Source organism: Sparus aurata, chromosome 13 (assembly GCF_900880675.1).
Source record: "Sparus aurata chromosome 13, fSpaAur1.1, whole genome shotgun sequence".
Lineage (NCBI taxonomy): Eukaryota > Metazoa > Chordata > Actinopteri > Spariformes > Sparidae > Sparus > Sparus aurata.
This window is the reverse complement of record NC_044199.1, coordinates 33,347,092-33,359,811: the sequence shown is the minus strand read 5'-3', so window position 1 is coordinate 33,359,811 and position 12,720 is coordinate 33,347,092. Positions and strand designations below refer to the sequence as shown.

The window sequence follows — 12,720 nt, the reverse complement described above, 5'->3', positions numbered from 1 at the left end:
GACACGTAGACGCTGTGAAGTGTTTGGTCTCTGAGTGATTCTCCTCAGGCAGGACGAACAGCAGCAGGTGAACTCGGTGAACTAAAACCAGTCGAGCTCGTTGAGCGACTGTTTGGAGGAAAGTAGCTGATTGTATTTTAGAGAAAAGTCCACGTTGTGTTGAACTCTAACTTTAATTTCCCTCCAGCTCAGAATGTTTCAGACAGAAGTGAGACATGGAAGACGTTCTGTTTGTGGGGCCGCTGGTGTAAATCTACATTTATATGCAAACGAGGGATTCTAACTTATCTTATTTAAGTTTTATTGTGTTTACTTACTCGCTTGTTATAATAACGAGGGAACATTACACTCATACAGCATGTGTAGCAAGACGAGCTCAACATAACTGATGTATTGATGTTTTTGTTGTTGTATTTTTATTTTTCTGAGAAACAAAAAGAGGAATTTCGTCAAAATGTGCAGCAGATAAAAGATAAAAGATATACACAGATTTATTTTGAATGTTGTTATTCAGTATTATTGAACCTTAGATTAAAACAAGAGAAATCAGGAGCTGCAACAATGATATTAATTAACCACCAATTATTTTAATAATGAATGTTTTGGTTTGAGAAAATTCTGAAAATTGTGAATATTTTCTGGTTTCCTTTTGTTGTGGACAAAACAAGACGTGAGGATGAAACACTGATCGACTGTTTAAACCATTTTCTGACTAATCAATTCTGACTAATGGAGAAAATAATCAATTAATTGACAATAAAAAGTATAATTAGCTGCAGGTCTTAATAGAACTATAAAAAATGGGAAAAATAGGAACACGACCGTCCTTCTGTTTTCAAAGTGTAGAAGAAGTCACAGTCGGTAAAACGTGTTGTTACGTTGAATTTTCGTTTTGGTGGCATCGCTCTTTAACTGATGCTCAACTCTTCAGGTACCGTCAGAGAAACAACAGTGTTTACTCGTAAGAAATGCAAACAGAATAATGCACAGAATATATTGAACAGTCGAGTTTATGTGATGATGCGCCTGAAATATCGCTGACCTGTTTGATTTCTGTCGTCCATTAACTTCATGTTTATGTCGAACAGAAGAGGATCAGAGCGACCGTTAGAAAACTAAGTTTTGAGTGTTTTTTCCTCAGAATTTTACTTTAAACTCGGAATTTTAACTTTAAACTTTGGAATTCTGAACTTTACACTCAGAATTCTGATTGTAAACTTTGGGATTCTGACTTTGAACTTCAGAATTCTGACTTTAAACTTGGAATTCTGTTTGTAAACTTCAGAATTCTGACTTAAGTTAAATTGTCAGAACTCAATTATCATTATTATTGTTGTTTTTTACAGTGGCCCTAATCCTCTCTGTGATGGCACCTAAACGTCACACTTTCTTTAGTAACTTCCTGAATGTTTGTAAGGATGGAAAGTTTTGTTCTGACACTATTTGTGGAGATTTAGATGATTTAAAATGTGTCTTTTTTTAAACCACCACTAGCGATGTCCTCCAGTGCCTTACAAATAAATTATATTTTGATACTGATTAATTCTTTTTTCTCTCATATTGATCTGTGATAAGGAGCTGAATTTCATATTCATGGAAGGGAATGTACTGTAATGGAAATGTTTGTTACTTTTTTATTCATATACTTAAAGTCACACTGAAATGTTGTTTTACGGAGAGTTTAATGTGTTTTGTTTTGAAACATGTTTGTGGAGGACGTAACACAGCGAGGGAGAGTTAAAGTATAGTAAGAGTAATATTTTAATCTTTTAATGGTCCAAAACAAACTGAACAGATGTTTTTTCATTTCAATGTGACTTCAAGTATTTTGAGATGTATTTTAAAATGTAAATAAAATTAATTGCAAATGTATTTTTAAATGTAAACATTAATTCTAAAATATATTTTGATGACTTGCTACAGTTTTATTTTGCGTCCACTTTATTGCTTCAGTGTTTTATGTTCTCAGTATATTCATTACAGTATTTGAGTAAAAGTTTTCTGTTATCGTCCTTCCCCACAGTTTTTTTAAGTTTTTCTAAAATTGTATGGCTTGATTGATAACTGCGTATTGTTCTCAGTCAGAACTTCAGCTTCAGATACATTTTTAAAGTTAAAAGTGTTTGAAAGAATGGATTGGAAGTGTTTATGTGTGTTTAGCATCAGCAGACGTCCAGAAAAGGGCTTGAAATGAAAAGCGGCCATCTTGAAAAGCCAGTTTTCTTTATACATCTGAGGTTAGCTAGCATGTGTTTAGCACAAGTCAGGCTTGCTTGCTTACAGAGTATATAACAGGTGGTATTGAGACCATATTAGATTAGAGTTTATTGTCATTATACAATATACAAAAAATTAAAAGGTCCTCACATTAAGGTGCACAAGAATACAGACAAGAACAACAAAGACAACACTGCACGGTTCAAAGTCATAAAGCTCAGCAGTGTGTGCTGATATTGTAAAATATTTGCCATAATTTAAAATGTATTTGCCACCTTGCCAAACACATTAACACATGTGAAGCAGTATGTGTGCTACACTTCTAAACATAAACGAATATTGTAAGTTTGCTAGCTATGTTAGCAGGCTACAAGACGACAAGTAACAAGTGGTAACAGAAAAAACAGCTAACATGATACATAACAAAACTAACTTACTACAAACTAATATAAATTAATATTCTAAGGTTTGCTAGCTGCGTTGGCAAACTTGGCTAGCAAACTGGAAGAAGACAAGAAACATGTGATAACAACAGCTAACATGCTAGCTAAAAAATGCTGATTTACAAAGAAATGAAAACAGTCTTTTCTTTTGATGCCTGGCTAAGTTGGACGGGGTGTGTTGTAACGGTCAGATAAAGAGGAGTTTTGTTAGCAGGTATTTGAAAGCCAGTGTTAAAGTTTATAAAAGTGCTGAGCTAAAGAAAAGCTAGTTTCTTGGGAGCTGTGACTCTACATACGGTGGTAGAGCAGTATTAGTGTGTAACTTTGGCAGATAGCCTTTTCAGACTGGCAGCTAACAGGTTCGCTAACGTAAAGAACAAAACTGTAATTTCTTCAACAAAACGGTGGATGAATTGTGTTGTACAGTCACAAGAGAGAATATATTTGTTTTTTTGCAGCAGGTATTGATTTTAAATAAATGTCAGATTGATTTGACGTCCTAACCCTCTCTGTATTTATTCATACCTCTGCTACCTGCGCGCTGTTCGGCCGCCAATTGTGTTGCCGTGTTTGATTTACACTCACACTATCACATGTTCAAACACACACGCAGTGCTTTGTGGTTCAGCTCTTTGACTGTGTGTCCACGCAGTATTTACTGTCTGAATCAGAGTTGATGATGTTGATGATGGAGTGAGCAGAGGAAGAAGAGGAGGAGCTGCTGCGTTCACTTTGGTTTTCCTGAAGCCTCAGATAACGAGAGGAAGAGCAGAGAGTCCCACGTTAAAGCCTCAGCAGCCTCTCTGGAGGAAAAGGTGAGAGATTTAATACCTTTAGAGAAACAGATTGATTTAGCTTTACGTCTCAACTGACCAGATTTATATCATGCAGCAGTTATTGATTCAAGATCTGTGCATGATTATTTGTGATTCAAAAAGATTAAGTCATAGCGATCCAAATTTTCTATGGTTTTAATGCGATGTTCTCGAGAGCTCAAGAACATTAAATCTTTTGATTTTTAGTGTCATATTTTGTGTTATAAATATGTAAAGACTCCATGATTACCTTCTCTAAATTAATATCAGTGGTTTGGTTTATTTAGCGAGGACCAGGTGTGACAGCAGGGTTAGCATCAAGCTTATTTGCTGATTTCTATTTATTATCTGGACATTAAAATGTAATGATATAAAAAGGAACTCAATTGTAATTGAATAAAAGGTGAATATTTGTGGAGAATTATTTTGCAGAAATACAATTTGAACACAAAAGATCTCAGAGTAAAGCCTTCAGATCTTTGTAGTGTTTTTTTTATTTTCATATGTGTATTAAAAGTGAACAACACGTAGCTGCACTGTGAGCGCCTCCGCCTCCTCCTCATCTGCAGTCCCTGTATTGGGTTTCATTCCTGCAGTTCTGACTGAATGAACGCTGATCAATTATTTACAGAGAAGCTGAAGGTCAGAGGAGAAACCTCGAGAGACCCTTCGGCCCCGAAACAGACACTTCTGAGCCACAACTCCACCGACGAGACCGAGAGGACGACAGGATGAGGAGGACGACTGGAGGTAAGACCGGACTCACCTCTGATCAGGATCAAGATGATGTTATGAACCTGAAATACTCACAGCTGATTGGCCAAAAGCAGCAGTTTTGCTTAATTCACACAGTTTTGATTCAGATCTAGTCGAGTCTTTACAGGTCAGGTGTTTCGTGGACTGATTTAGGGTCAGTTAGGTCAGCTGTGACGTCTGATCAGATCAAACAACTCAATCAACAGAAAACTGGAAACAATTGGTTTCTTGAATCATGTAACATTTGGGTTTTCTAGTTCACAGTTTCTTCAATGTGAGGATCTGTCTCTTTATTTTTTATGAAACTAAAATGAAGATATTTCAGTTTCTTGTGTGTTCGTCAGACAACACAAGACATTCATCCATGACAAATATCGACAAAAAGAGCTACAGTCCCAAAAGATATTTTCTTTTTTAAATGTAATGCACACAGCTGGAGTCAAACATCACATTATTATTGTTTACTGTAATGGATAACAAGAAACACAAACAAGTACACACACAATCTTACACAAAACATCTTCTTCCTTTCCTTCAGTCGTTTTATTTCCCTTCATCAGACAGAAATCTACACAGATTGGTACATTTGATAGAAACTCATGATTAAACCAAATTATGACTTTGAAGTCTTGAGAGTCAACATGCCAGCAGCTGTGAGGCTGTACTGCTTTTACCTAAATGCTAATGCTAGCATGCTAATGGGAACATCTACTCATAAAGAACATGTTCATCAGTTGATTCCTACAGCTCTCATGTTTCTGTGATGAACGAGTGAACAAAAACTACTTTTGTCACAAAAACATTCATGAGGTCCAGTAATGAATTTATTGTAGGTCGTCTGAAAATGTGACCAAATCTGCTGGATCATAAATAAACAATAAGTCATTCTAATAGTCGGTTAAATGTCTCTTTGCCATTTTCACCTCAGTCCGGTGCTTCTCATATCCAGCCACAAGCTTCTGGTCGTCCTGAATTCGCTGAATTTTACTCCACTCCTCTTGACAGAACCGGTGAAGTCCAACTTCATGTGTTGGCGTCCTGGTACAGACTTGTTTCTTCAGCACAGTCCACACGTTCTCGACGGGGTTCAGACCTCAGTTCTGCTCAGTGTCCTGTTTGAACAACCAACTGAAGCCAAAAGCCAATATTCTACTGATGATTTTAGGTTTTCCTGAAGAATTTGGAGATAATCTGAAGATCCACTGGCAGCAGAACCGCCCCACAGCACCATGCCTGACAGTAGGTTTGGTGTTCTCGGGGTTAAAGCCTTCACCTTTTCTTTCTGTTTCATCTGACCAGAGTTTTCCTCCAGAAGGTTTTTTCTTTGTCCATGTGATCAGCAGCAAACTTCAGTCCAGCGTTAAGGTGTTGTGTCTGGATCTGGAGCTTCCTTCATGTTCAGCAGCCTCTCAGCCCATGTTGGTGTAAAACACACCTGACTGTGGACACTGACACCTGTCCAGCAGATTCTAAATCATTGTAGACTTTCCTTTTGGTGTTTTTTGGTCAACTCCTGACCAGTTTTCTCTCAGCAGCAGGTGATAGTTTGTGTTTTCTTTCTGATCGTGGCAGTGACACAACTGGGCCATGCACTTTATACTTACAAACACTTGTTTGCAGTGATGTGCACAAGGGGGGGCCCAATTGTTGAACAATGCACGCTAAAGTGCCCTCCTGGGAACCAAAACATGTGCTAAATTGCCCTCTTGGGAGCCAAAAAAGCATGCCAAAGTGCCCTCATGGTTGGCAAAACACACTAAACTGCCCCCTGAGCTGGTTAAAACATGATAAAGTGCCCTCTTGGGAGCAAAAACACGTGCTAAAGTGCCTTCTTGCTAGCTAAAACATGTGCTAAAGTGCCCTCTTGGGAGCCAAAATGCGCACTAAAGTGCCCTTCTTTTCGCCCCTGCCCTTCAAAAAGTCTGTGCACGCCACTGCTTGTTTGTACCGTTGATCTTGGGACCTGTAATTGCTTCTGAAATAGTTTTGATGTTGTAGTGTGACAGTCTTTTACACAAGAGCCACCGTTTTGCTGAATCCTTGAATGCATCTCAACACAAACTGCAGCAGTTGTTGTGACGTTATTTGACAGGATGAATTTAAACCCTGAACCCTGAACCAGACCACCAACCCGCCGTACAGAAAGGCTACATGAATGGAGAGAGGTTTCCGGAAAGCTTCGTTAATGATTGAGGGGCTAATTGAGCGAAACGCAGTCTTCATCAGCAGAACAGCGGCGGTACATTCTGAACGAGCTTTCCTGAACTAATGACATGTTTTTTCTTCCCCTTCTCTGTCACAGAAACTCCTTCTACATGCCTGAGACATGTCGACGTGAACAGAGGTTAGATAGATAGATAGATAGATAGATAGATAGATAGATAGATAGACAGATAGATAGATAGACAGATAGACAGATAGACAGATAGATAGATAGATAGATAGATAGATAGATAGATTGGATGAAGGACAAATGAAGGAAACATCAGTGAGTGAGAAGACTTGAATCTGGAAGCTAAGATGATGCTAGAGGAACCTGAACCGGTCCAGCTCTGCCAGAAATAGCCTCCATCATGGGACTGAGCCAAGCCTCCAACATCACCCCAGACATCGGTTTGGCGGCAGCAGCAGCGGCGGCGGTGGTGAGCAACCACCCCAACACCTCTGGCACCTCCACCCTTCCTCCGTCGTCCTGCAGCATCGATGAATCCTATAAGTACGTCTTCCTGCCCGTCTGCTACTCGCTGACCTTCCTCTTCAGCCTCACCCTCAACTCCGTGGTGCTGCTGCGCTCCTGCCGCCACCACGGCGGCTGCTGCAGCGGCATCAGCGGCGGTGGACGGCGCTGGAACACCTCGCTGATCTACATGGTGAACCTGGCCACCACCGACCTGATGTACGGACTGTCGCTGCCCTTCCTGGTGGCGAGCTACGTGCTGAGGGACCGCTGGGTGTTCGGGGACTTCATGTGCCGCCTCGTCCGCTTCCTCTTCTACTTCAACCTCTACTGCTCCATCTTCTTCCTCACCTGCATCTCTGTGCACAGGTAAGAAACCCTCCGCCCAGTCAGAGAGGAAGTGACCACAGGTGCTCTCAGCTGATTCTTCTGATAAAATCACAGCTTTTACTTTTGAGACTTTTGAATTGGTTTTTAAACTTTAGTCTCAAAACAATAAGTTGCTGCTTTGTTTAGTCTTTTTTTATCCGTTATCTGTTCACTCGGCTCTCCATTCTATCTCTTATGCAGTTAACAACAGTCAAACTTCTACTCTGAATAATTAAACTTCAGGCACGTTAAGATAAACATTTGGTGGAGTAAATTCAGCTGCTGAATGTAATCAAGTCCTTCCAAAAGTCTTTCTGCAGGTTAAATCAGAACCTCCGTGGTCGCCTCAGTGTTTCTGCTGCTCGTATATTTTGCTGCTAACGTTAATTTTTGACACATGTTATTTGAACTCTGACTTTCTTACATAAAAGTGACACATACTACAAATCTTAAAGTTTGGAGGCTAGCTGATTCTCCTGACCTTTGAGCCAATCAGAAGCTTTTGAAATGTTAATAAAAGGGTCAAGTTAGCTGATTTCTTGTTGACTTCAGAGAGTAAGACGAGTTCTGGTTCACACACCCCAAAGTTGCTGACCTGTTTCTTCACTCTGTCACACAAACCTACAACAGGTATGGAAGTTCATTAGTGACAAAACAGTTAATAATCTATAAATTCAGATTGAGGCAGGTTAGTGAAGAACGGGCTTAAAATGCAAACAAATGATATGTGTAACACCAGGCTGCGTCATCAGCTGTCTAATGAATCTAAAAACATTTAAAGGTCACATTGAAAACATTTTTATGAGGACAAATCTTTTTCTCTCCTTTGAGTAAACAACAACAGTCTTGGTAGTTGCAAGGTGGCGGAAAAATAAAATAAAATGGTTGATTTCTATAGTATGCACCCAGTATGATGTTAACTAGCGACCACTGGCTGTGAAAAACTGTATAAATATGTAACACAAAGAGAGATGTGCATTAGGCCTGCTGAATCAGTACCCCATTTTTACTCACTTCTTAAAACACACTTTCAGAAAGCTGCTTTTAACACCTGATTAAGTTGATTTCTCGATCCAGACTGTACTTACTTTATTTCCTCATATCAGAAGGCTGAAAGTAATACGCAAAGTGGAAGGAGGTTGTCTTTAGACCCCTAATTAGTCGGTTCTCTAAAAGTTCTTTTACAAATCAAAAGATCTCACACACAGTTTAGGTTTGGAGTAAAGCAGCTGTCCTCTGGAGAAATCCCGAGCTCCATCAGAGCTGTCAGGAGTTCTGAGTTTCCTCTGTCTTGTCAGGTTTATGACTACAGCCTTTAGTTTTGATGCTTAAATGTATAAATATTTGCTGCAGTGACATTACTGCACGCATGGAAATGTTTAAAAAGACTGTAAGCAGCCTCTCTAATCATTGAACCAGCCTCTGAGACTCTTTTTATGTTTTAAACAAGAATGAGATTAAGGTGATGGATTTGAACTCACCCCTGGTCGTCCGTCCTCAGGTACCTGGGGATCTGCCACCCAATGAGGACCATCACTCTGGAGAGTAAGCGGGTGGTGAAGGCGACCTGTGCACTGGTGTGGGTGGTGGTCTTCATCCTCACCTGCCCCATCTTCAGGTTCGCGCAGACAGGATACGTCAAGAGAGGAGGCGGCGGGGTCATTGAGCCTGGAGGGCCGAGGGAAGGCTGGAACAGTTCTGGATCTGAGTTGGACGACCAGGAGGGGTACATGAACTGCTGGGATGACGCCATCGATAAGGAGTTTGCCGATTACGTCCCATACGGCATCGTCCTCCACCTGATTGGCTTCTTTGTGCCCTTTGTGATCATTGCCTGGTGCTACTCTCAGGTGGTTAGGACGATATTTCGGACCCTGCGGTCCCCTCCCAGCTCGATAGAGGGCGGCGAGGACGGTCCGGTGGGAGACGGCGCTACAGAAGGAGTTAGAGATCGGGAGAGAACCTCGGTCTCCATCTCCGGATCGCAGTACTCGCACTACATACGGCGGCGACGGAAATCCATTAAAACCATCGTAACCATCACGCTGCTATTCGCGCTCTGCTTCCTGCCCTTCCACGTGACGCGGACGCTCTTCCTGCTCCTGCGGCGGGGGCAACTCGGCGGCTGCAACGTCATGAAGACTGTCTCCATCTGCTACAAAGTCACCCGGCCGCTGGCCTCCTGCAACGCCTGGCTCAACGCACTCCTTTACTTCCTGACGGGGGATAAGGGCGCCCCCTGCTGCTGGCCGGCAGAACCGACTGTCCGCAGAGACCGCCGGAGCGGCTCCCTCTGGTGGCCATTGAAGATTCTGAAAAAAGACGGTGTGGGAGAAGACGACCAGGAGGCAGCAGAGAAGGTTGAAAGAGAGGTGCACATGGAGAACGAGTCCAAGTCTTCCCGGGTCATCTTCTAGACGGTTTTAGAGCCATTTCTTTATTAAAAAAGACTTGAAGTGATGTGTGATGCACCAGGAAACGATCCGGCAACTCCACAGGAAGCTGCTCACTATTCCTGGATGTTCTCTCCAAATTAAGACCAAATAAGTAATTTCCACAACATCGGTGAAGGAAAATGCGAATTCATGCACTTTTAAATCTACTATCGTTATGTGAATGTGTTGTTGGAAGAGGTCCAAAGCTCAAATGATGGAAAACATGATCATAAACTGACATTTCTGTGAGTTTATGTATTAATGTGAGGAAGGTTACGTCTCCTGCCAGCTGCCAGCACTACTGAAGAAACATTTTAAGATCTCACATGCAACTATACTCCAACTCCAGCTCTGAAAATGTTGGGATGGTGTGTAAAAATACAATAAAAACAAAATGCAGTCTCGTGCAAATGAGCTGTTTATCGATGGCTGTTGTACAAATTGTTTCTGAGCTCATGTAGAGTAAGAAAATATTTACAAGAACCAATGAAGATGGTGAATTAAACATTAAATATATTGTATTTGTACTGTTCAGTTGAGTAAATGTCAGAAAGGATTATCAAATTAAATTAATTCTGTTTCATCTTATTTTACACAGCATCCAAACCTTTTGTCTTGGAACTGCTGTCCTCAGATCAGAAAGAGCAACATGTCCTGAATCTTAACCGTGTGGAGTCTGAGGGAACTGCCCTCAAATAACTCATTCACAGACTCAGCTTTTGCTCTTTGTTCCCTTAATGTTGTCATTTGTAGGCTTCAATTGCTCAACTCACATCCTCAGAATACAGAAATTGTTCCCTTAAATCAATTAATTTCCTCAAATTAAAAGAATTGTAATAAAAACCCTTTGTCCTCCCGACACTCTCAGTGCAGATTTATCTGACATTTATTCAGAGATTTGTGGATATACTTGTTACAAACAAACTCTTTTACACTGTAAAATCTGACAAAATTACTTAAAGTAACCAACGATTTCAAGTTGTTCCAGTTTTTTGGGGGGTTTTCCTGACATTTTGAAAGTAAAGTCAGCATTTTAAAATGTACAATGTGTAATCATTGAAAGCAAAAATTAAGTAAAATCAGGTATGAAATCAGACAGGATGCAAAATAATGATGGTCAATTTGTTTGTGTCCTGTGATGAAACTGAGCACAAAGGAAAAGGAAGAGCTGCTACAGCTGCAGGTTGTTATGAGAAAATGGTAATTATTTAGAGATACAGAATTAGAGATTTATCTGGTCGTACATTCTGTATAGGAAGGATTTCAGACACTCTGAACGTTGGTTGTGTTGTGAAGAAATTAATGATTATTCTGTTGATTATTAGAATCATATTGGTGATGATTTATGTACAAATATTTGTCAAGTAGGTGGTGATGTGATCAAATGTCTTGTTAATTCTGACTAAAAGTCCAAAATCTGAAGATATTCAGTTATTCAGCAACGACAACTGACAAAAAAAAATTCAGCAGATAAAAGACTTCAGAGAGATTTGACTATTAACATATCGATAATCAATTAATTGAAAAATATTTTCCACACTTCTTTAGCTGTAATTATTATGTCTGAGCACACAGATGATTAATTTGAAAGAATAATTTTCACCTGATTTCCTGCTCTGTAGCAAACCAGTGAATTAAAGGCTCAGTGCACATTAAATGAAAAACCCTGTAAAGACTCAGTGAACGTTCACCGTCTGCTGCTGTTAGCCGGCAGCAGGAAGTTGACCTTTGACCCTGTTGTGTAATATCTGTCTGATCTGTTGAATATTAACCAGCTGCTGACTTTGTGATATTTTTCCTCATGTTGGTGACGATGAACTGAACCTGTTATTAATGTCGGCCCTCCTCTGTAGATGTTAAACCCTGAATGGCGGCCATGTTGCCTGAATGTATCTCCTTCACAGAGCAACGCTGCACGCTCCTGCTTCATGTCATCTCGTTGTTGTTGTTGATCTTGTTGTTGTTTTGGAGCTCAGGTCAGTCTGTTGTCAGACCTCATATTTTTCAATCGTGTATTTTGACGTTTTGTGGCGCAATATCCGGATTAAAGTCTGTTGTTGATCAGCTGTTTGTGTCTCCGGCCTCGTTCATGGTTAACCAGAGGATCCGCTCGTTCTCAGAAGTGATGAATCAGCTGAACGATCACATCACTGCTGAACTGAGACACACGATGTATCTCACACCAGTCTGGTAATTCATTCATATACCACTCAGCTGTCAACCTTTAGTATTCCTAACATGATCTAATGAGGATGTTGTTGTCGTTCTGAAGAAGCTGCTAAGATCTCCTCATTTTTTGTTTCACTTATTAAGATTTGAGCTGAGTAAAGATTCTGTGCAAAAGCTTTTAAAATAACTCAGCTACTGAACACAAAGGAACAAACTGATTGGCTCTCAGTTTGATGGACAAGTACAAAATTAACAAAATAATCCACAGAAAAAACTTTAATAAAATCAATGAGGTAGTTCAGAATGTATAATGATGTTCATTCAGACAAAAATAATGCAAGAATTTCAATTTCTGAGGAAATTTCCCCTCAGCTGTACATGTGCATGATTATATTACTTACAGTCAAAACAAGCTAACATAAGACATAGCAACCCAGCTAATGTTACTGACTAGTTCAGCAGCAGGGGGGTCGGCTCTGCGTCAAGCACCTTTTACTTCATCAGTCTTTCTCTGAACAATGAGACAGGAGATCAAACCCTCCGCCTCAGGTTACACAGTGACAGGTCAACCGTTTGGGAACGCAGACTTTGGATCAAAAGATGAAATTAGCAAGAATTTCTCAGAGAAAGCCAAAAACTCTTCTATAAGTTTATGATGTTTCCCCAAAATCAACAACTCACTAAACTGACACATTTGTTAAGGGAGTCTGGGGACTTTCTCCACGGGGACAAAGAAGTAGCCTATATTGTTCCTGTTTAGTGTCTTTGTAACATGTGACATGTTTAGATCAATAACATGTTTCTTCTTTCATAAATGGAGTGTAAATGGTGAAATCAGT

General features: G+C 40.2%; 1 protein-coding gene across 1 annotated transcript; it reads left to right on the top strand.

The window, feature by feature from the left end:
* The first annotated feature begins 3,408 nt into the window (after positions 1 to 3,408).
* On the top strand, positions 3,409 to 10,701 carry LOC115593576 (P2Y purinoceptor 6). Its single transcript, XM_030437150.1, has 4 exons — positions 3,409 to 3,475; positions 4,107 to 4,225; positions 6,534 to 7,277; positions 8,779 to 10,701. Exons 3-4 carry the CDS (start codon positions 6,805 to 6,807, stop codon positions 9,692 to 9,694), a joined length of 1,389 nt encoding a protein of 462 aa, XP_030293010.1. The 5' UTR covers positions 3,409 to 3,475; positions 4,107 to 4,225; positions 6,534 to 6,804; the 3' UTR covers positions 9,695 to 10,701.
* The last annotated feature ends 2,019 nt before the right edge of the window (positions 10,702 to 12,720 follow it).

Bases quoted from the DNA above. Each gene is read 5' to 3' on its own strand.
- LOC115593576 (XM_030437150.1), top strand. From the start codon at position 6,805: ATGGGACTGAGCCAAGCCTCCAACATCACCCCAGACATCGGTTTGGCG. The intron at 7,278-8,778 runs GTAAGAAACCCT...GTCCGTCCTCAG, and splicing joins ACCTGCATCTCTGTGCACAG to GTACCTGGGGATCTGCCACC.